Source organism: Dicentrarchus labrax, unplaced genomic scaffold (genome assembly GCF_905237075.1).
Source record: "Dicentrarchus labrax unplaced genomic scaffold, dlabrax2021, whole genome shotgun sequence".
Classification (NCBI taxonomy): domain Eukaryota; kingdom Metazoa; phylum Chordata; class Actinopteri; family Moronidae; genus Dicentrarchus; species Dicentrarchus labrax.
This window is the reverse complement of record NW_026136711.1, coordinates 31,891,378-31,917,365: the sequence shown is the minus strand read 5'-3', so window position 1 is coordinate 31,917,365 and position 25,988 is coordinate 31,891,378. Positions and strand designations below refer to the sequence as shown.

General features: G+C 38.8%; 1 protein-coding gene across 4 annotated transcripts in view; it reads right to left on the bottom strand.

Annotated features, from left to right (window-relative positions):
• raly (RALY heterogeneous nuclear ribonucleoprotein) overlaps positions 1-25,988 on the bottom strand; it is a 130,355-nt gene that overhangs the window by 50,303 nt on the left and 54,064 nt on the right. For all 4 annotated transcript variants that reach the window (XM_051413818.1, XM_051413816.1, XM_051413815.1 and 1 more), the window contains one exon: positions 4,607-4,935. In XM_051413818.1, coding sequence (XP_051269778.1) covers positions 4,607-4,862 — 256 coding nt within the window. In that variant the 5' untranslated portion in view covers positions 4,863-4,935. The remainder of the gene's footprint in view (positions 1-4,606; positions 4,936-25,988) is intronic.

The window sequence follows — 25,988 nt, the reverse complement described above, 5'->3', positions numbered from 1 at the left end:
GGATGTTTACCTTTGACCTACTGGATATGAAATTTCATCACTTCATCATTTTATCACTATTAAACATTTCTGTGAAATGTTGTCATAAATAGTGTAAAAATGTGTTTTGAGAGGTCACACTGACCTTCACCAAATACTAATCAGTTCATCCTAGAGTCCAAGTGGACATTTGTGCGCAAGGTAATGAAATTCCCTCTGGGAGGTCACAATGGCCTCCGGCCACAGCTGTCGCCTGTGCGGAAGCGTAAAAAGCAAAATTTTCTCTCTGAACACAGTAAAGTGACATTATTGTGTACTTTGAACCGATTGCATAGAGAGACTACGTTTAGATTTGGAGGAAAAGACAAAACCAAAAATTCTTACTACAAGCAAACATAGAAAGTTGTTATTAACAGTTTATCTGATGAAAAAAAAAAAAACATGTGTTTGAGGCTGATTGGTAAGCTGGCCTATTTGGATGCTATAGATGTGTTCCATAAAATGTCCACAGTAAAGATCTTCACCATTATTTGAAAGTCGATTATTTATCATCTGTACACACACACATCATGATGAACGCTGCCTGATAATGGCCGAGTCTCCATTCAGGTATTTCACATTGGCTAATGTTAAACAGACCCAGAACTAGCAGCAAAGGGACCCAGACCTGATTGTCTCAAGTACTACGGCCCTTGAATGCCTCTAGTCGAGTCTATACTGTTGCTACAACTCTTAGATACAGTACAGATGTTTCTATTGCCATACTTAACTATGATTGAAGTGGCTGCTTTAAAAATGTCAGTATTTTGAAACAAAATATTTCAGAACTTCATAACAACATATATAACTACATGATGAAACACTTAACAGTAAATGAAAACATAATATAATATAAAATGCATATCAAATTCAGAGTCATTCAAAAGGCTAATAGTGTTTGAAATTCCTTTAAACATGAAGCAAGATGATGGTTTTGGAAGGGAAGCAGAGGAAGGAGTGAGGATAATAAAAGGATGGACAGACGGGAAGAAGATGGAAAGTGAGTTTTCAGCAGCCAGAGGCTGAAGATTCAAGCCTGTTAACTTCACCGTGAAGGGGAATGTGTGTGTGTGTGTGTGTGTGTGTGTGTGTGTGTGTGTGTGTGTTTGAGGCAGTGATCCAGAAATCTGACTGCAGCCAGGTGTGGAAATGGCAAAAGTCCAGTTGTTTTCAAGTGGACACACATACACACCTGCCACCCCCACCAACCCCTCCCCACACACACACGCACATTAATTCAAGCTATTGACCCTACCCTTTATGACCTAGAGAAAAGACAAACCCCCCCCCCACAGACACACACACACACACACAGTCCACCTGCTGCTCCATATGCCTCAGTGACTTTACTTTGTCTCCTGCAGGGTAAAAGTCCCTGAACGCAGCACACACACACAGACATACTTTATCGACTCTTCCAACATCTCTCTGACCAGAAAGTCATTTCAGTCTGGCCAAAAACACTTCACGCCACTTCCTTGCAGATCAAGAAATTGGAAGCTGTCAGCTCCTGTTAGTGGCTTGTTAAGGAGTTTGTGAATCAATTGTCCCCTCAGCTGATGTTATTATTTCAGAGTTCTCAGGTTTGTTATCTTTATGTTTTCACCAAGCAAACATCAAGGAGTGCCCAGATATGATTCTCTAACTGTATTGGGTCAAAATTAAAAATTTGTGACAAAGTGTGACATTATTCCATGTTGTGCAGTATTATTGAATTTTCAGTAGCTCGTCTCTTGTCGTGTCTTGTTGGTGGGTGGTCCAACCAGCTGTTAAACAGGGGGTTGGATAAATTGATTGGTGGCTTAACTTGCATAGGCAAATTTAATCAATGCAGATTGCTTGTGTTCACCTTTGCAAATTTTCCCCATTAACCGTTACTGTCTAGTTAGAAACTGAACTGCCAATCTAACTGGCAGCCCCCCTGGTTAACTTAGGTAACTGCCATTTAGCTTGGCAAACTGTTACGGCTTAACTAGAATGCACCAGTCACAGTAGCTCAACAACTTGCAAGTAGTTACTCTGTCACCAAATTTTGAGCTCCACCTGTTTCATGAGGACATGCCAATTAATTTCTTGGCACAAACTAGAGTTTTTGCCCGGTAGTGCAGGAAGCAATGTTTTTTACAAGTGGGTCCCCGTTTTCTTCGTATGATGCAGGCACTGAGGCTCGCAGGTGGCACAACTCACATCCTGTTATTGGTTTTATGCTGTTCCACTGATCGACAGCTGTTGGTGGTAATGCACCAACAATTATAGCACTGAGTTAACCAAGAAAATATATAAAAAATTAACTCTGCAAATGTTTAATGAGGGAAGAAATATAGTCGACCTAAAATATACACACACACAAACACTGAATGTAAGCATGGTTTTCATTTGTTTACCAGAACACTGTTCACTGTTGCCTGATTGTTTTAGGATTGATTTTGAGATGTTGCTGATGACATTTAGGACATTTAATGTCATGGCTGTTGGACCTCCTTATATTGACAAAAGTTTAAACATTTATATTTGTGTAGGTGATCTATGCACCCGGTGAGCTTTAAGAGGTTTTATACATCCATAATTTCTATAGAATCCAGACCATACCTCTAATTGAGACCTGCCTTTATTTGCTGAAACATTTAGCCACACCAGGCTAGTAAAGGAGACCTGTGTCTATTTGGGACCCTGCCTTTATTAGAAGTTTTGCCGTATGTGTTAAAACGGTTTAAACTAAATTTCATCCCACTAAAGCAGGGATGATTGGACAGCTAAAAAGAGGGAAATGGTACAGAGACAAGTTAAGAGAGGAAATAGTGTGGTAGCTAAGTGGTACAAAGAAAAAAAAAGACAGATTTTTATATGATCCCCATAGCAACACACACACACACACACACACACACACACAAAAGCTGCAGTGGGGCAGAGAGCATCACTTAGCGGGCCCTTAGCTGTCACAGCTTTATCCCACATTACACACACACACACACACACACACACACACACACACACACACACACAAAAAAACAAACACACAACACACACACACACACACACACACACACACAGATGGAGCCTTCTGGGAAATATACCCAGTATTACTGTGTGTGTGTGTGTGTGTGTGTGTGTGTGTGTGTGTGTGTGTGTGTGTGTGTGTGTGTGTGTGTGTGTGTGTGTGTGTGTGTGTTGACAAGTGTTTGTGAAATAGCAATTAACCCTACAGCCCAGAACACACACTAAGATGCACACACATCACACACACACACACACTTTCACACACACACACACACACACACACACACACACACACACACACACACACACACAGTTTCAGTTATATTCATTCATATATTTTCTCTTTCTCACACACACACACACACACACACACACACACACACACACACACACACACAGACTGCACTGAGAGAGACTATTAAAGAAATGTGCTTGCAGCTCTGCAGTGACTGAACATAAACCAGTTGAGTTCTTCACACCAGCTCGCTGACAGCTCGTCCCTTCCTGCTCCACCGAGGGAACCGACAGACGAAGAAAAACACTCCAACAGCTTAAAGGCACACTCCGCTCAACTCTGATTTCCCTTCTGATATTTTATTGCACAGTAACACAGAGGTATGATTGGAGAGGAATGGTATATGTAAACACTCAAGAAGAATGTAATGGTGCTCAGTGGTCATCAAGAGTGTATGTTCTGAAAGCATTAAAGGCCCAGTGTGGATACATTTAGAAGGATTTATTGGCAGAAATGGAATATCCTTAGAATGAGTTGTTTTTATCTAGAGTGGAACACTTGGAAAGGGAGGGTGAGGCTAGGGTGTTGCAGTCTGCATCTTCACCACTAGATCCCACTAAATCCTACACACTGGTCCTTTAATCAATTAACTCAAGATTTTTTTTTTTTACAACCATTCATCAAGCAGCAATGGCATTTTGCCACAAGTCTTACAAATTATGGACATCTTGCAGGAAGCACTGTGATGTTCTCCCAGGGCTGCTACTGTAAGTGTGAATGTGTGGAAGTCAGAGTTTGTAATGACTGTGTAATGTGTCTGATATCAGAATCCTCGGTTTCTGTCTCGCCTCATGTTCGGCTTTTTATTTTCCAAAAAATGTTTTATGTGGTAAGGGAGCTCTAAACCAAAACATCCATGAACAAACTACATCTTGTCACGGGGCTGCCCTGAATTAAACTCATAATCCAGTGTGCCTACTAGTTTGGCATTGATGTTGAAAATGTTTTCTAATGAAACAGTGCACCAGATACTGAGAGGCTTTTAATGCTGGGCTCTGATCTTTAAATGTGACTCCTCAGTGCTTTACCTGGAGGGAGGCCTGACAACCCAATGTCTGACAATAAGCTTACACTTACAAGTAAATCTTGATCTTGTGACTTAAACCACCTGAAAGCCAACATAATGCACACTCCATTTTCCATCCCAAAAATACACTCTTATTATTTACATTTCAGGTAGGAATATAGGTAGGTTTGTGGGTAAATTCTCTCAGTTACCTTCCACAACCACTTTGGCCATCATATTTTTAATTCCCTGTTTTGAGTTGTAATTCATGCAGCGTCATGTGTACTCACCCAGCGTCTGTCCGGCCAGCACCCTGCCGTTCTCCCCGATTACGGCCCCCCTTGCGTGCCTTTCACTGGCGTACTGGACGAAAGCGTAGCCCTTGTGCACAGAGCAGCCCAGCACCCGGCCATACTTGGAGAAGATGCTCTCCACGTCCGACTTCTTCACCACCGCTGTGTTCAGGTTGCCAATAAACACCCTGGAGTTGATGGACTTTGGATCTGTCTTGTTGGTCACATTACTGGTCTGGACTTTCAGCGACATGCTGCAGAGACGGGCGAAGCAGGCGACTGACAAATGGATGGAATGGGAGGGAGAAACGCAGAGAGATGGGGATCTGAAGAGAATAAAAGAGAAAAGATAACTGGTATTAGTCACACACAACAAAAAATCCCAACAAAAGATCACCAAACCAGCAGTAATGTTCCTTACTGAGTGTTCATTCAATGTTCATACAGTCTTTAAGATCTTCGTCAAGTCGTGCTTTTTTGTAAGAAATCAGAAATAAGAACAAAGTCATTGTGGACTTGAAGATGAACTGAAATAATCCAATAAAAAAATATCTGAATTAACTTTATTCTAGCATTTTATAGTAAGTCATGCTGCACTTTACTGCATGTTGTAGTATTTCAATTAATGCTAAAATCACTTATCTACTGCCACAGAATCCTGGGATCTTTTTCGCTTTCACACCACAACTGAAGCACAGTTAATATGGACATACAGCTTTAACTAATCAGTGAGCTTCAAAGCAGGTATACAATACACCTTATAACTTAAGTCACACACAATCATGACACTCTGATTTTATGACTACTCAACTCATTACTAATAAAAGTTTCTCAATTGAAAGCCAAACTCTTTGCATTAAAGCCTAAAGAAAAACACTGAATGGGTGAGTTGCAGCAGACCAAACCACCACTGCTTCATCACACGAGGAGAGCTCAATCAATCACAGAGCAGGACTTGAAAACCAAATGTAGTTTTTATCCCCATACTCGCTATGTGACGATTCCCTTCTTCCACCTAACTAATGAGCAAAAGCTGAGAGAACACGAGGATAAGGAAAAAGATAGAGGAGAGGAGGAGGGGAGGAGGGGAAAAGAGAAGGGGAGATCAGAAAGGAAATGAAAGCTAAGGAACATTCACTGGGTGAATAAATGATATAAATCACTGTAAAAAAATATGTGTTGGTAATTGTTAATAATCCATTCTTAAAAAGTTTCCAAGCTATATGATTTTGATATATGGCTTAATGTGCGTTATATAAGTGGCGATCACTAAAGACCTGAGGTGTATTTGAAAAAAACATGCATTTACGAGTTAATCATCTCATATTTCTCTTGGGACCTCTTAAGGTATACCAACCCCCAGGTTGGGACAGGCCTGGGCAGTAAAACAGTAGTGATATGCATCAGTAATAGACACTTTGTCAATAGCAATAACAAAATTGTTCGATAGAACATTGATAGGTTCACTAAAATGCATTAAATTGTCATGACATATTGAATGTGTCCTGGCTCATAAACAGCCTATCATTCACTTGATAATGGAGTGTGTCCCACATGACAATCAGAACGAGTGTTAATAGTGACACAAGGTTTTTAACCTCTCAGAGATGATAAACCGTTTTTTCCCCTCCTGTGTTGTTAAATGTGACATCTGATCTCAGATACACACTAAGCAAACAGTGCGGCAAACAATTCAAGCCCTGGCTGCCACGGGATGCTGCAGAACTGATCACAGTGCTCCAGAACAAAGCAGGCAGAGTGAGGTGATCTCAGGCGGGGAGCCCAACACCCGATGAAGGCCTTACAGCTCTCAGGCTGACTCAGATTTTCACAGGCTGCTGAAAAGCTCCAGGGGATTATGTCTCACTTGAAACATGTTTCATGACTACTTCATTTTTATTTGGCATTCAAATATAAACGTGGCATTTACAGAAAGCTAAGAGAGTCATGTAAATGAGTGAATGACTCATCTCAACTACTGATTGTACAGTAATGGGAGCGAAGTCTGACAGATGAGTCAGCAGAGAGGAGATGGAACAACTTTGTGGTTTGTTGTTCTGTCAACAATGTCACGAAGCAACAGCACTTCAAGAGACAGAAAACAGCACTATTACCAGTTACCAGTTTCCAGGCCCACACATCACACGCAAACATTTTTATTATGTATTTTTTGTCTTTCCTCTTTAGTTCCCCATTCTAAATGGTCCATGTCATTGCTGAGTGGGTGGGGACAGGCACATGTCTCCCAGAGCTTTACAACTTGGAACTTGACTTGGACCTGATTGCTCCGAGATGTGATTTCACTTGTTTCTGCTTTTTGACCTGGAAGAATTCTGTCACAACAAACAAATAAATAAGACTGTACATAAATAAACATACTTAAAATATTGAAAGGACAATGGTCAAATGATCACCATTATACGACTTCCATCTTGACTTCAAGACTTTTGACTTATCAGATAGACTGGAGACATGACTTGAATGTGTTATGTTTACATTCAGTGTTACTCACCAGAACACACTGTATATCCTTGAGGTCTAACAAATGTTTTGAAGGCATTTCCTACCTCATAAAACATTTGCAAATTAGATTTTTTGAGTATTTTAAAGGCCCACTGTGTAGGATTTTGTGGCATGTAGTGGTGAAGTTACAGATTGCAACTAACCACTTGGGAATGAGAACGGACTGGGACTGTGTAAGAGACACTACAGTGGCCATGAAACTCCAGAAAAAGCCATATCTAAAGCCAGTGTTTGGTTTGTCCATTCTGGTCTACTGTAGAAACATGGCAGTTCAACAAGGAAGACTCCATTGAAGGCAATCCAAAAACAACACAGCTCATTCTAAGGTAACAAAAACACAATGATTACTATATTCAGATGATTATACACAAATGAAAACGTACCTATGAATATACAATTTAATTTCTGACAATAGATCCTCCTAAAAAAACAACACACACACTTGACCTCCATGTTAACTCAGTCGCTGTCTTCTTTTTCTCTGCTGTCGCTGTCACATCAAAACATGTCTTGGGATGTTATTGTCCTTGTTAATCAGTAGAATAGGGTGAAACCATGGGCAGGACTGTGTATTGCCTCACTCACTTGAGCGTGTGTGCCATTTTCGTGTGTGTGCATAATTAACTAAACAGAATCCATTCATAGAAAAAAACTCCATGGGGAACCTTTAACTGAGTGGGAGTAACATAGACTACATGGAGATAGTTGCTTCCTTATAGTGACAATTAATTGGTTTTCTTTGAAAATTAGCTGTCAAGCTGAAACGAACACAGCAGCATCAAAAACAGTTTTAAGCCTCAGTTTCATTAAGTCACTGGAGAATCACTGTTCCTTATTTCTCTGTCCCTTTTTGCTGAGCAACTCTGAAACTTAGATGAAACTGAACTCAAACATAAGCACTTACATAACTACTGTAAAACATCACAGCACATCTCAGTAAAAAGAAAAAGAGCAATAACTTCACTGTAAAATATATACACACGTACATAAACTGACCATTTCATATTGATTTGTTTGTTAGAAACATAACAGAAACAAACTTTTATGCTCTTCTGGCACTTTATCCTCCTCTCCCCCCTCCCTATTTTCTCCTCTTTGCTCTCTTTTTCCAGCCAGGCTGCTGGACCATCGGCTGTCCTGGGACCTCTCTCTCTCCCCTTGCTGCCCCCTGCCTCTTCCCAGATATTTTGCATCTGGATCTTTGTCCTCCAGGAGATTCAGCCTGTAATCTTTGTCTCTTTCTCTCCCTTGTGTGCATGCTGTCCTTGTCTCTCTCTCTCTCGGTGTGTGTCTGCTCTCTGTGAGTGGTGTGCTTGAGCTTTGCTCTTGTGTGTGTGTGTGTAGACTGTCCTCTTACAGGTCTTTTTTGATCTCATATTCTGTACACATAACATGTATGCCTGTCCTCGGAGTGGGGTCCTTCTACCATTTCCTTCTTGAGGTTTCTTCCATATTTCCCTGTTAAAGTAATTTTTTGGTGGAAGTTTCCTTATTTAAATTAAGGGTTCAATGATAGAGGTTGTTGTACAGATTATAAAGCCCTTCAGGCAAATTTATAATTTGTGATTCTGATAAAAATGTATTTGATATTCTTAATCTCTCCCTCACACTTCATGGGCAAAAGTATGTCCACACCCAAACATTTCACCTATATGTAACGGTTGAACATTGAACACTGATGTGGGCTTTAATATGCCGCTCTAACAGCTCCCACTCTTCTGGTTTCAGGCTTTCCACCAGATTCTGGAACTTGCCTGCAGGGATTTGTTCCCATTCAGCCACAAAAGCATTAGTGAGGTTAGACAAGGATGTTAGGTGATAAGGTCTGGCTCACAGTCGACGTTCCTGTTTATCCCAAATGTGTTGGATAGAGTTGAGATCAGATCAGATCATATACCTGTGCAGGACATTCAAGTTCACATTAAACTGTGAAAACCATTTCTTAATGGACCTGGCTTTGTGCACGGAGCATTGTCAAGTTTGAAACAGGAAAGGACCTTCCTGAAACTGTTGCCATAATGTTAAAAGCATGCCGTATCATTTCAGGTTTAGATTTCCCTTTATTTGAACTACACTAAAGGGCCAAAACCTTGAAAAGCTTTTGGTCATATAGTGCAGTGGTTCACAACCTTTTAGAGTCGTGACCCCCAAAATATTCAGGTTGATGCTCTCCACAACCATTGACGACCCGCAGAAATTATTTCTCAAACCCCCTTGGGGATCCTGAAAACCACTGCTATGGTATATCTGTCTTTGTTACTGCATTTCTGTTTGTGCTTGGCTCCTCTTCTCTCTCTTTCTCTCTCTCTCTCCCTTATTAGAAATATCCAGCAGTAAGTCTGGGTTCCAGGAGGGAAGAAATATTTATGATTCAGCACTGCTGACTGTGTGTGTGTGTGTGTGTGTGTGTGTGTGTGTGTGTGTGTGTGTGTGTTATAGGGAAAAACAGTGGTTTTCAGGCCTGCATCTTAAGAAAAGTTAAAGGTTAAAAAGTTAAAGCAACTTTCTTTGTATGTGTGTGTGATTTGTTGATCTCTGGTCCTTTCAAGTTGACCTCCGGTGACAGAGCCATCTTGAATCTGATTGGTCAAACTATAATGAATCAAATTGAGCTGTGGCCCAAGGGACCTGTGTTTGTTGTTTCAGAGGTCCACATTTAGTGGACAGCAGAATAGTGTTGATCCAGCCATGTGTGTGTGTGTGTTTGTGTGCAGGAAGAGAAAGTGAGTATGAATGAATCCAATTGTTGTGTGTGCGCGCACTAAATATTTACAAGAGAAGGAAACGGCTTACATTGTGCTGAATGCACGCACACATACACACACAGGGAGTTGCTGGCTGGCATTATCCAGGTTCTAAATAAAGAGTTGTTTATGCATCGTTGCAAGTTCTGTAGGATGCTCTGTCTCATACACACAAATAGAGCAGAAGTTTGTCTACATCCCACAGAGATGTGTGTGTGTTGGCAGACACCACACTGTATGATGAGTAATGCAATTCTCGCTAAAGCTTTGACTGATGACAAAACAATAACATTTATTGTAACAGTTCAGAACTATTCAAGGGTTGATCTTCCTTGCTTCTATTGTAGTCAGCTACATAACATTGTTAAAGTTTTAACTGGTACAGTCCCTATGGTCTAGAAGGTTTCTTATGTAACCTTTTTACATAAAGGCTGTAGAATAGCCGACCTTAACAATTATAGGCCTATTTCTAAACTATCATGCCAAGAAAAAGTACTAGAATCCTTGGTAAATAACCAACTTACATCATTCCTGTCTATTCATTCTCTTACAAGCATACACCGGTCTGGTTTTACAGAACAGCAAAGCACTGTTCCTGCCACCACTCTTGTTTTAAATGACAATATCTCTGCTCTACAAATTCTTATTCCCAACTCTTCAAATATACATCCTGGTCAGTGGCCCTTTATTTCAAAATATGACGTTGTAGCTGCCCCAATATCTGGATGCACGTGGCTTCATGGTCAAGTTACCAACAATAAATATGTAACATCCGGTAACACTTTCAAAATAAAGATTGCGTGCTTATCGTTTTGTCAAAGTTTCATTAGGTTTTGGCACAAAAACTACTAGGTTAGGATTAGCCAAAAAAAGTACTTGGATAGGATGTTTTCTCAGGGGACACAAGTACAGCAGTCTCCTGGGTTAAAGTCCTGTGTTTATTTGAGCCATGAAGCTACCACTGTAAGTGGGTGTAATATGCATCTTTATGCTGATGATACTATTTTGTACTGTAATGAAGATGCTGTACTTTATTCTATTAAACCCCTTCAGTGCTTTGTTGATTTACAACTAACACTCAATAACCCTAAATTAGTCCCTAAGTCAGATAAAAATAATTCATGTAGTTCACCAGAGACAAAGGCACAGAGTAAAAGAAGGTAACTTTTAAATATCATGTGACTAAACTGAGGAGAACAATAAGGGGAAAAAATTTCTTCTACAGGAAAAAGAAAAAACGTTTTAGTCTGCATTGTAGAAGACCACTTATTGAGGCAACTTTCCTATCAGTCTTGGATTATGGTGACATTTTATATAGACGTGCTTCAGTTGTGACTCTGAAACCATTGGATGCTGTCTATCACTGCACTAGATTTATTACTGCTGATGATTATAATTCTCATCATTGTGACCCATATGCTATGGTTGGGTGGCCCTCTCTCTGTAAGATGTGATAGACACTGTGTTTAATTTATTTTGTAAGGGCATTACTGTTTTTCGTCTACCCTATTACATTACTTTGTTGCTGCCTTTAAATGTGGGCCCTTATCGAACACGATCAAAGCATTGGATGGCAGGTGCCAGCTGTTTTTACTGAGCTTGGAAAATCCAGTTTTTCTTACTGTGCACCTGCAACCTGGAATAACATGCAGAACAATCTAAAGCTTACATCATTTCCATCCTTAGGGCAATTACATTTTTTAACCTCATCTTGTTTCACTCCTAGTTGTTCATGTTTTAGCTGGTTTTATGGTTTTAATAAATGGCTTTATTTTTACTTCCATTACCATTTATTCTACTTTTCTAATTTCTGTTTCTTGGTACCTAGGATAATTTGTTTAATTGTTTTACGCTATGTTGTACATTAACTTTTACCTCTGTATATTGAAGTTAAAATATTGAAGTTGAAGTTGAGGTTAAATGAATGAAGGAGTGACTGCTTTATGATCAGGCCTCTACATTAGCACAAGTAGTGATACAAAGAGATTTTAAGCCATAGTATCAATGGGCTCTTAGTATTAATCAAGCTTTACATCCAGATGAGTGTTAAATGTTATCACCGTAAAGTCCAGTTCTCCATTATCCATAGAAACAGAGGAACTTACTGTGGCTCTGCACTAACAGAGAGAAAATGTTAAAAGCCAATGATCTCATGCTCTATAAGCAAGTAAGCTTTAAAAGCTTCCTCCTTTAGGGTTTGATGATGCATGCATACATTAGCATAAAACAGGATAAAGCTTGTAAGCCCTATACATGTAAATGAATCAGAGAGCTGACTTTGTGGTTTTAATGTAAATTTTAGCTTTTAAACTCAAATTAGCTTAATATTTTTTATCCTCAATTATCATCAAGACTTACATTTTCCCAGAAAATCTATTAGTGTGTTTTTTCTGAAAACACAAACTACCTGTAAGATTATATTTTAAGATAACAATTCCACTCCTAAATAGAACAAGTATAAGACTTACTCCTGTAATCTTGTATGAAACTAAAGAAAAGTGGATAGGGTAAGAAAACATCCTGCACTTTGTCCAAGTATAAATATGTGCCACCAAAATAATTATAGACTTTTACAGTGTTTGATTATAATAAAAAAAAAGTCCTGAAAAAGGCCTGAAAAGTCCAGATGACCTGACCTGATGAAAACCAATCACCTTAGGTGCCCTTGAGCAAATCACCAACACCTTGCAGTTGAATCTGACCTTGTGCACTCTCCAGCCCAATGAAGTCGACCAAAATCACTGCAGATAGTTGTGGTACCCACAATTCTCTGCTCTAGTGTGTGTGTGTGTGTGTAAGATTAGCATTCAGATAAGCTCTCCAGGTTCATCTATTACCATTTTCTACTTTCTGAGTCCTGCTTTAAGAAAATAACTAGTGGCTTTATAGGCCCAGCTTTACACTCAAATGAGCTTTATTTCCTGGGTTTTAAATTGAACTAAAATTGCTCTGCGTGCAAACAATATCTGTGACTCTTGTGTATGTAGGATTAACAATTAAAGCTAACACCATAAGGGACTGCACTGTGATTATACAGATTATACAAATGCTGTCCTCAGGCACTGTTGGAAATATCCTAATTATGACTTTAACATAAAACAACACCATAAGTGAGTAAACATGACACAAAGGATATGGAAATCACAGATTATGTTGAGAAACTGATTTTCATATTGATCATTTGAATTATTTACAGAATATTAATTACTTTGTATAATGCAGATTTGATATTAAAGGCCATTATTACTTTTAGTTTCCATCTTTTCAAAATCTATTTTGGGGCAAAGATGTATCAACATATTTTATCAGTTAATCTAGGACAATAAATTAAGAAAAGATTTGATCCCAATTAAGCATTATATTCAGTGTAAAATCAAACAAACAAAACACACTATTATGCTATTCAATGTCAGATTTCCTACTCAGCTGACTCATCACTACCACTTAATTCAACATGAAACAATGTAATTATGAGTGTGTAATCCAGGCACATTTGACAAAACGTAAATTACCATCAAACACAAAGAGAATTTGTGTTGTGCTTAAGTAAAACATCTGCCAAACTCAGTGCCAAGTCAACTTTCCAGGTGAATATCACACAGATTATGAGGAACAGTCAAATGCACCAACACAGAAGAAAAGACTGGAAAGCTTCCACACATTTCAATTCCTTTCTGTGCCACTTTATTGTATTTCTGTGAAGATCTTACAATGAAGTGGAAGATTAGGTTTAAAAGGCAAGCCTCTCGAAGGCTCGTATATGAACATATGGTGAGATATTTAACATATTTATGTAAGGAGAAATAAGGCTGTAAACACGGTCATGCAATGCTGTCCTGTTTTTTGTTTGCTGCCTGTTGTTGCAGTTGTATCTTTCTGTATTGCTTTAGTCTGTCCATGTTTAATTTATATCACTCTGTACTTTTTATTTCTTTATGTACTGCATGCCACATACAGAACAATGCTCAAGGTTTAACATTTTAAAAGGTGCATTTGGAGTACTTTTCAAACCGCTCCATTTCTCTGCTGCATATTGTTATGGTCAATGTTATACAGTAATCCTTTTACATGACAAATGCTACTGCTGACTGATGATTTGAACCGACATTTCTGTGGATGTTGAAGTGATTACTTTTCACCACGAAAACCTGTAACCATTACAATACTGATGTGATTCAAGCACACTACTGACACTGGATAAAACTATAAACCTTTACAACCACCGTTTATGCCTGAAAGGGGGTCAACATTTATATTCACTACAGATAAAATATATATTTTTACACCAATTAAAACATGAGAAAAGTACAGCCTTGACACATTTTGTCAGGTCATCAGACTGACGAAGAGCATGTTCACTATAAGAGCAATTTAATTTAACAATAAGAATAAAATATTGTTTAAATATTTGGAAGTTGGCTGCACATTACTGAACATAATGTGCTTGTTTATTTTCCCCGCTGTCAACATGGAATAACTGACTGTGAACTTTACTACTTGAGACAGAAACTGTTGTGTTTGTGTTGCAGCCAGTGGCACAGGAAACATTGCACGGGTGAAGGGAAGAATGGATTCCTCTAGATACCAGCAAATTCTGGAAAAGAGGAAAGCTTCTAAAACAGGATAATTATCCTAAATGTAGCTCGGAATCCACCAAGGATTCAAAATCCCAAATACAAGAACTGACTTTTATCTGGCTACAAAAAGCTTTTGTGTAATGATGCAAAAGTTTGGTCTCTCTATACTGTCATGCAACTATGCATGAATGTTTGGTGAAAATATTATATTTTATGTTCCATATCCTTAAAAGTTGTTAAAATAAAAAAATATGTTATTTGTCAAGGGGTGCCTAAACTTTCACATACAACTGTAGGTGTTTTGTTTCCAAATAATTCACTGATCAAATGCTGATCATGTACCTTAGTGAAGAGGGTTGCTGTCAGGAGGATTTTGAAGAACAGTGAGAGTGAGCTGGGAGACAATAATGTGAAGTACATCATAAAAAGCTGGGTTTTCAGCCTGGAGGACAAGAAGTGACTCCGCCCTCAGCGAGGGAAGGTCATTCCACCACAGAGGAGCAGGGAGAAACACTTCATAATAATAAATAGAACAGATGAGACAGCAGTAGCTTTGGGATTAGAGTCACTTCCATGAACTTTGCTTACAATATAAGGTGGTAATACTGTGATAGAACAAATCATTGTGGGTTTACAGTCAATATTCCCACAGCTAATAACACTGATGTTATATCACTGAGGATCTTATTTATTCACACACAGTACTGACCTTTAAAACTATAAGATAGCTTCTACTCCACATCCTCAGGGGTTTGCATTAAAAAGAGAACAAGTTTCAGTTTCTTTGTATGAGGGAGACCTGAAATGCCCTGATGACAAGAACACTAAAAACCAAGTCCCATACAAGCGGCAGACATATAGAAAGTGACACAAGTGATCTAGAGTGATCAAAAAACACTGAAACAAAAAAGCTTTCAATTTTCAACATTTTTTACTGACACGTGCAAGACCTCTGCCAGTTACCTGCAGCTCATTCCTGGATCAAAATAAAGTGATATTATATAATCCGATAACTTCTTTTAGTGTACAGTTTAGTCCCTTTGGCCATTCATTTCACTTTTTCACTACTCACAGAGATTTTCCACTGAAGATACTCAAGAACTAGACAGCTTTCTGCAACTGATGAACTCAAGTGCAACTTACCTACTTTTGTAAATCTGCATGGCTGTGAGGGTCCACGTGATATAAAGTTCATCATCTGCCTGTGTGTGTGGGTCTGTGCAGACTGTGCAGCCCAATATTTATGACTGTGTAGACAAACATGAATATGTCCAACTATAGGGAGATATTCAAATGTCTGTGCACATCTGGTGTCAACATTAGTTTTTGGACTTTATACACACCTTTAGATCCATGTATCAACCTTTTAATCACTTCTCAAAAGGGACTCTTTTTTCAATTAGGACTAACATTAATAAAGAAGTCCTATTAGTAGCAGTAGTAGTTACAACTATTTAATATGTATCCAGTGGGTGCAAAGACAAACACTGCAGTCTATTGCAATCCAAAGCAATTTTCCTGTAATAACTCCTGCTATTGAGAAGATTATAAAAATGTTCTGCCGCTGTCTGAGAGATCTCTTTTTTCAACTCTATGCTGATTTCTGAGACTGTAGTTAATGTTGAAGTTACACTGTATTGCATTAGATTGTGCAGGTGTTCAAGTTATTGTCCTGTATCTGGGAGGAGGAGCATGGTGTAGTTTTAGGACATGGTCATTGATTTGCAACCTGTGGCAGGATGAGGCCAGCCAGCAGCATGTTGAACTAGAGCAGCTCTCACCTGGATTCACCCCATCAGTGTTGTGTGTGAAAAGAAGACGCGTAACATTTTGCCCATTCTTAGCAGCAGTACAGAGGAGGACTGATCTGAACTGCCAAGAACATGGCCCTGTCAAACACCCTGTTCAGTCAACACTGTGTAAGTGTGTGTGAGAGAGATGGGAAGAAAAAAAGGGAGTCAATGTGTTTGGCGGAGATAACAAGACAGACCTGGACAAATGTGGTACAACAAGGAAACAATTTTCTTCTCCAAGAAAATGAGAAATGAGAGGGAGCAAAAAAGAGAGAGACTAATTTAGAGTCAAGGGACAATTTGTTTTCAGTTGTTGTCATGGTGTTAGTGAGTAATGTTTAATATTTGACCTTCAATTAGAGATTGGCAATAAGTAATTTATCTCCCTCTCTTCCCTTCAAACAAACCTGTATACTTGGGGTTGTTCACATACTTTTATACCCAACCAAGGCTGCTTGGACCAAGTTCCAATCAAGGTATATCTTAATGCTTCATATAGACAATAATGAGGAGAAATTGACAGCTGGAAAACTTTGAGACAAGTTTGTGTTTGGCCCTTGCTCATGCTCGAAGCCAGGTCCACTAAAAAGAGAACCCAACCCCATTCAACACATTTGGGATGAAATTGAATGGCAAGGCATGTTAGCCCGACATCAGTGGCTGACCTCACTAATATTTTTATGGCTTTATCGAAGCAAATCCCAGCCAGGTTCCAAGATCTTGAAGAAAACCTGAACCCAGAGGTAGCTATTATCCTGCCATGTTTCCTAGACATTACTTTATACACAACAAATTTGCAAGAGCATATACACGTAGAGGGAAACATAATGCAGAGTGAAGGACGTTTTCTATTGACATAATAAGGAAATGTTGTTAATTAACGTACCTGGAAAGTCAATAATGTTGATATTGAACAGATCAGTAAAATGTTAATTGACAAGGTATTTCATTTGTTTTTTCCCAATGCCCATGGTTTTGGAATGGCATGTTCGACTACTACATATTGGTGTAATGTTTGGGTGTCCACATAGTTTTGGCCACGTATTGTACATGTTCTAGCATCTAACCCTTACCTTAACCTAGTTCTAACCTTGACACTGAAGTTTTAACTCTCAAACAGCCTCTTAAGACACCTGGATGTGATGTCAAACATTTGATAAACAGAGTCAGGTTTCAGTGTGATTTTATGGAGATCAAATGAATTCGCAACACTTTAGACAAGAGCATCAGCTCAAGGAAAACATGTGTGCACTCACATATACACACATTTGTAAATTATTTCACGTGTGTGTATGTGAAATAATTCATATATATTCATACCACACATTAAACTTTCACACATCGACATACAGAAGCCCTCGGATGCTACTTGAAATTCTTTTAAACCCTTATTTCCACTCCGATCCATTCATGTTGCCCAAGACCCTCTGACACACGCACAAATACACACAGAATTATTGCTTGAGGTAACAGCTGTAGCAAAAGGATAAACTCAGATCCATGAAACGCACACAGACATACACACAGACACACACACACACACACACACACACACACAGCTTCTTGGCTCGATGCATAACTGAAGAGTCGAGCTGGAAGCCCCGAGCAAGGCTGTAGGCTGGATTGGCACATACACTCACACACATACTAGATACACACATCAGCCCTCACAGCACACATAAACCCGCATGGAAATTCACAAACAAACTCATATGACATCACACATATCAAGACTCTGACTCAAGGAAGTCAGACTGGATGATAAGAGGACAAATACAGACAAGCGAGACCCCTCGTTCTCTTTCTCTTTCTCTCTCTCTCTCTCTCTCTCTCTCTCTCTCTCTCTCTCTCCCTTCCTCACACACACACCTTGGTGAATAATGGATTTGCTTTGGCCCCCTTTGGATAATGATAATGAATAGCCCATCTTACCTGGCATAACCACACTGATGATGATGTGTGTGTGTGTGTGGGTGTGTGTGTGTGTGTGTGTGAGAGAGATCATGTGGAAATAGTGCTGGTACTTCAAAGCCTAGCAGCTTATGTATTTTTGTTCGGATTTAAGATGAATGACCCACTAGTCCACATGTAATTATATATTAGTTTCTCACTTCTAGACACATTCTTCTATATAAGCATTTAGTTGCTTATGTATTATTATATGTATACGTATTATATTATTCTTAACAATATTCTTTATTGGAATTGATTTAATACTCTTCTGGTGTGGCTCATCTCTTTTAAGTTCACCTTTGAGATATCCAGAAATGATTATATAAAAGCTAGCATTCAACTCATACTTTTGGCCATATAGTGTAAGTTGACCTGAAGTTTTCAAAACCAGTTTCGGATATAAAAAACATTGTTTTACGTTTAGGCTAGTGCACTATATCTCTAGCCCTTTCTCTTTTTTTTGCCATATCTGTTGGTCTCTCTCTATAGTCTTCTCGTTTTCCCCTGTCTCTGGCAGATCAGTGCAGAGCTGACTGAGTTTTGCCACTTTAAGTCCTTGCAGCCTACGAGTCATATTCATGTATTACCACTGAGATTTGGTGAACTGAGCAAAGAAATGAGTCCAGAAGAATCATCCATCTTTTCGTTTCAAGCATTTTTTTCTATACTGCAGTTACACTGCAGTGTATAGATAGATAAATAGATATACTTTATTGATCCCAAAATGGGAAATTGCAGTAAGTCGCACACACAGTGACTTGAGACTTGACCTGAGACTTGACTCGGACTCAGAATTTGTGACTTTATTTTTTGGCGCATCAACATTAAGGAAATGTCTCAGAAGTTGAATGTCATTCCCTCCCTTATTATCATGCGTAACGTGACGCATCTGTGATGCGCGGAAACAGTGGATACTTTCTCTTTTGTCTAGTCTAAAACGAACCACCTGCATCATCATACCACTCTTATAGAAAAGCAGGTGCACTTACCTAAGAATCGTGACTGTATGTATACATATATGTCAGTGGTCAAAATCCACAGGGAAGGACGCATAGAACAAGCTGTTTGTGCTTACAAAGTGGCCGAAGTAGGGAATTTTGTGTTCCTTATTCAACAGGTGTTTTAATCATACTGTCTGCCTTTTGTTGCGCTTATGAATAATGAGCATTGTCGTTGTAAAATATATCATCAAAATATATTGTCTTTCATTACCTCCACAGCTGTCTCGCCATGAACGATGAGATGCCTTGAACAAGTTAAAGTCTCCCGCACTCCTAACTTATTGAAATTTAAATCGTTTTTTTCACAAGTAAACTCCAAAGAACAGGGACAGGAACAAGTGATATATCGCTCAAAATTGGCATAAAACCAAAGCCTCCACCCGCCCGACACTGAACACACACCTGGCTGTTAGGTGAGTAGCTGGTAAGGTCATTCAGTACGCTGACTATATAACAAAGCCTCAGAATTTTAGATAATTAAGTAGTAGTAGTTAATATAATAATTACAGTACTTGACTACACTAAAGTACTGCATCCACTCTGTGTGGATAATAACGTAAATGGCAAAAGAGGTATACCCGACCAGTGGCACTTAGAGGTGTTTTATTTTAGTACCATCTAGCCTTCAGAAAACATTAAAAACATTAAAGAAAAGCCGTGGGCTGAAAAGCTAGTTGTTATTTAGAGTTATTTGCATTATAAAAACCCAAACAGGCTGTCAGAACATCTTGGTGATTTGAGAGAAAGACCATATTAATGATTAATGTCAGCTACAGGCAGGTTACAGGTTCATCACTGACCACATTACAGGTTTATTAGCTTACCATTACACTGGGTTTTAGAGGCTAGAAGGATGTGTTAATTTAGAGTAGATTATAAACTAGTCATTAGTTGGAGACTCAGTATAATTATACAATATGGTTGTACTCTGAAAAATAGGTTACAGTAATTTTTGCATGCCTAATAATCTTAGCAATATTTTCCTGTTACCCTGAATAACTCTAGTCTATATCCATTTATTTGCATCTTTCTTGCACTAGCTTTTTTGAAGTGATCCCATACCTAACAACTAATCGAGGCTGAGATTGTAAGCTAAAAGATAAAGCAGTGATGATAATATGGTGGTATGCTTTGACTTCCTTAAATATAGCTATCCAGTGTTCTAAGCAGAACAGATGGCATGCAGCAGATGAAAGAACGCTCATTTCAACCATGAGAGACTTGAGACTTGACCTGGACTTGTGACCAAAGACGAAGAGTCTTGGACTTGCCCCTCAATAACTTGAGACTTGACTCGGACTCTAGTTCATTTTCATGCCTAGAAATTGACCAAACTGTCATTCTCGTTGTGAATATGCACAACCTGCTTTTGCAGCATTAACTTTCTTTTGATTCACATTTTAACACAGCAGATATCTACCAGCAAGCCAGTTAGTTGGGTTTCAAGAGCAGAGGTCCAGGAGCTCAGTCTGTCAGCAATGATCCAAATCAGTTTATCTCACATAGGACGTACATCACCAGTTCAGATTCTATTTGAGAAAAATCTGCATCTTTTAAGTAACCATGATTCTTTCTTTCGTCGAAGACTGAATGAGGAAACAGTAACCAAAAGACTCTTACTGTTTTCCACAGTCGGACCAAATAATTTCACAATATTAAGGGAAAAGTCCACTTTAACACCACTCTAACACTGGTAAAAATTTAGCTTTCATTTCTGGGTCCATTTTGTTGTTTGGTGGTTTGTTTTCCTTGAGGCTGAGTGGTCTCCACAAAAAGTACATTACAGCCTTTCATCACAAAATAACCCCTGGACTGCTTTGAAAACGACAGAGTGACGATGTATTTAACAATGTAAAAGCGGCCTGTGGCTTTACTTTAAAATAAGATTCTTATTTCAATAATTCCCTGACTTCAGGGACTTCTTTGATTAATGTTACAATGCCATCTCACATAAAGGTTCCCTGAAACAAAACACAATTATTTGCCAGTGAAGTGACACAAATCTGACTTATAGTACGATGTTTGCATTTGTTTTACGCCAGGAACACACACCTCTTGCTTTTTATTTTAACGCCTTTATTAAGAGTAATTATGATCTGTTGATAGTCATGACGTCATACCAACAACATCACACCTTCCAATTTCAATGTCTATATCTGTAGAATACGTTAGTCTAAATGTTTGTTTTTTAACTCAACACTTACACGCATGAGACTAGAAAATGAATGACCAAAAGGTTGCCCATTTGATCCCAAGACTAAATCTAAATGGTGAAGTGACCTTCTGTAATTACAGCCACCAAGGTGCCACTAAGTAAGGCATTAAACCATGAGATAAAGACAGTTACAGACCTTATTTTTTACAGTGCATCACTGAGGATTCTGACAACATTAAGGTTATGATTGGTGATACCTGCACACCTGACAGCACACTCACTGTTAGCGTCATCCCAGTTGACTCTTACATTCCCATGGGTAACATTAGCCGTCTCCAGTGCCTCCACAGGTTGCCAATAAATCATTGCCATGCAGGCCAACAGGCAGTAATAGAGATAGATAGTCTCTCTTAGACTGCATTAATGAACTGTTGTTCCTGGAACTAGGACAGCCGATGGACGGATCAATACTGCATTGTTTTCTGCTCCACAATCACGGCAGACACAACATCAGTTCACTATCAGTTCAGGCAGGAAATTAATAAAAGGGCAATTTACGAAATTAACAATTACTTAAATAATGATTTTATAGATCCTCAAGAATTAATGTTTCCGCCACTACTGAGTCAACTGGAGGTAAGTTGGCTCTAGTGCAAGTTTCCTTTAGAGGCAGAAACTGCCTGCTCCTTTCTGTGGTTAGTTTTTAATTTTTGTTTCAGCAAACATTCAATTATATAGCCGACTGAATGAACTTAGACCTGCAAGTGCAAAACAAGGAAGGGTTTTCCACTTAAAGCTGATAACTATAAACACTTACACTGAAATAGTCAGTTAAAAAAAGAACAATAATGGTGGTTTTGTATGTTTTATCCCATTTACTGCAAATACTGTAACCCATATTATTTAAAATGTGTATATATTAAATCTACCATCACCTATTGCTTTCTATTCATTTCCATACTTGTTATAATGCATTGGAGACTCTTCACACAGCAACTATGTAACATTGACAAAAAACCATGCAGGCTTGATGTTCTCTGTAGTTAATAACATAACAAGTACTCTTTAAGAGTCTGCTTGAGTTTTCATACCCTGCAGAGATGAATGGAAACCAATAGATGCCTGGAACTGTAAGAAAAGTGGATTGAAAAGAAAACGATTCAGTCTGAAAGAGTTCAGCAAAAATGTTAGATTCATATTTTCCTGTTGGTTTTCCTTCCAGATATGATCTATACCATCTGAAAGAGGATGGACAAGGATGGTTTTGCAAGATCTGAAGTCTAACTGTCTGATATCTCATGATAGAGAAATAAAAACAGAGAGGAGAAAAAGATATGAAGATTAAAGGGAAAAGAACTACAGAATAAAAATTAGATTGAAGTCATGAAGTTCCATTTTTGACACTATTAGTTCAGATCACACACTAACTTCCCCTCCACCCTCTATCCTCTGTTATCACCCTCTCTTTTCTCTATCCCTGTACTCCATCTTTTCATCCCTCCAGTCTCTTTTTCTCTCCCCTATGTCTTACTCCCTTTTTGTCAGTTGATCTATTCTCGATTCATTTTTTTCAAATTTTCTTATCCTGTCCTCCTTCCTTCCTTCTACGTTAACATTTCCCTCTCTTTTCCTGCCCCTCTTTCCTCCCCTCTCATCTCTCCTTCCAAAATACCCCTCCTTCTCACCCTTCCTCCCTCTGTGCTTGCTCCTTCTCTCCTCTCATCCTTTTCAGAATCTCATCGTCTATTTTTTCTCAAACTTCTTCAACTTCACTCTCCTCTCTTCATCCTGTCTTCCACTCTCAGCTCATTTTATCCATCAGTTCTATTCCTTCTTCATCTCCTCTCTCTTTTCCTCTCTCTCTTCATGCTCCTTTCCTCTAATTTTCCTCTTTTCCCCCTCCCCTATTTTTTTCATTCACCTCTTTCTCCCTCCCTTAAATCCCTCCTCCTCTCCATCACAGTGTTTCCTTCCTTGCTTGTTTTCCAGATGATGAACGACTGGTTGTTCCACTCATCCATCTACTGGGCAGCCTCATCTATCTATCTACCACCTGCCCACACACACACACTTACACAACAAAGAAACACACACACATACACACTGAAACACATAACAGCATGAAACCCACACGCACACTCAAGGTGTCCACAGAGAAAAGATGAAGTGTAATTTGAATGGGCTCAGCCCTGCATGCACACACACGCACACACACACACACACACACACACACACACCCCCTCAGGGTGTGTCAGTATAGCTTCTGATTAAAGAGCTTCTATAGAAAATCAATACCTCCTTCATTACAGCCTTACCTCTCTCTATCTCTCTCTCTTTCTACACCTCCGTCGTTTTCTCTCCATGCAGGCCTCATCCGTCCACATCTCCACCTTCCTCCACTCCACCCATTCATCTCTCTCTCTCAATTTCAAATATGCTTTATTGTAAAAGCAATAAGGTGTCTCACATGAGGTAAATTCATTGTTGACAAATCACAATGAATAAACTGTGATACAACACAACACAGCACAGCCATATCAATAACAATATCAGTTCAGTTGCGCAGTTCAATTGATTTAATACTGAGAGTGAAGAGATAAGTTGTACTCAAAATAGCAATAGTTTAAAGAGGCAGAGAAGGAAAAAGGCGCACCGAAAATTCCCACAAATAAAAATCTTCAGTCCGACTCTTCAGCATTATGATTTATAAGTGAACACATGGGATTGCCTCATATTTGTCACAGCGAAGAAGGAAGGACTTCTCTCCTGATTCAAAGTGTCTATTAAACCATAAGTAAAATAAAGGTCTGACCACATAATTACTCACTTTTTTATTTAAAATTGATTCTTAAAGTTCCCCTCCACTCAAAAATATTTTTGACTTTTTGAACTTTTTGTTCCTATAGTTGGATGTTTGAGCTTCACTGTGCAGAATAATGTCTGTGCAGAGTTTGACACTAGAAGGATGTTCTCACATTCATCTCCTGAAAGTGGAAAGTTTCTCGGAGCTCATTGAAAATCAGATTTTTAATGGGCGGGGCCTACGAGCATGATTTGTGACATCATGGGTTTTACAGTGAAGTGCATCTTGTGTCCAGTAGACAAATTTAGAAATGAACGAAATTAGCATTTTCATAGATTTTGTAATTTTTAATGGTGTAGGAAGATTTAAATGTGGAAATTGTACTTTTTGTGAAAGAAAAAAAAAAAGAACACTATTTGTACAGGAAGCACATTTGTGTACACTATTTGTACACAAAACAACTACAAGCCACTCATCCCACATATCCACTCATTCAATTAGTCTCATGTTAAATTATTTTCTTTATATTTTAATTTGAAGACCTATATTTGGAGTTTGGCACTTTTTTCCCCTCCACCTCACTCTCTGTTTCTCTGTCTCCTCTCTGCAACTGTGGATTATGGGATCAACACTTAAAAGAGGAAATTCTAAGAAGTGATGAGAAGAGGGCAAGGGCTCAGGCGCACAGACACACAGAGCGAGAGAGAGAGAGAGAGAGAGAGAGAGAGTAACAACATACACATTTGGATGTAGGTTTGAGTCTGGGGGCGTGTTTAATTTATCCTCCCTGAGCTGTTAAAACCTGTCCACCCCAGGCTTGCCTGCTAAAATAACAAGCACTCCTACACACCTTGCATCAATAGTGACACACAGTAATGTTTTTCACCATATTTAAGGGATAAAGTGTGTTTAGTTGGAAGAGATGTGGCTGGAAACTGAATATTTAGCAGCTTTTTATTAACTAGAGACCATATTATTTATTTTAAGCTTCAGCAGAGGAGACCCGTTGTTTTGCTTTTCTATGGCTGAAACTGGCCTTGTCTTCAATCAGACACAGACCTCTGCAGCTGTGTTACAATTCCCCCACCAACCAGCTGTTTCCATCTTGGAGGCTAAATTGTGTAATTTGATAGTAAATTCAGGAGTTCTCAGTTTATAACATGGTTAGTATCATACTGAGCACTGCTTGTTGTGCTCTATTAGTTCACTCAGTATTTCATTCTCACTGCCTGGTTAGATGCAAAATTGCCAAATTGCCAGCAGTCATACAGGATGGACCAATCCAGAGAGATAATGTGATAAACAGTTGATATAATACATTTCCCAGTGTTGACGTGTATCAACGCTGGAAAATAGGACAGTGGTTTATCAAGACAACAGATGCATAGAGGATAACGAGTGGGATATTTTAATCCGTGTCATATGCAGTCAGTGAGTGTTGCCCAGGATATCTTTTATCTAGTTTGCGTCTTGCTAGAAATGTTATTAATTTTGTCATGTCTGCTCTTGAAATGTGGTGTATAAAAAACTTTATATATTTAATTACTTATGAATGATTAATGTGGGACATGAATCATTAAGAGAACTGCTCAAAATCTGTATCTCTGCCACGACAAGCCCCACTTCACGAACATAGGAATGTATCGTAGATCTAGATTCCCTTGTTCCATATTATGCGTTATTCTATACAGCTTTTTCTTTGTTTCTTTGTCTTTTACAGCACAAGTCCTACATATATACTACACACTACACACATGCAGTAGACACCAAACAGCATGTATATCACACAGTATGGACACAGCAAAATATAGCAACTTCTTGAATACTAAT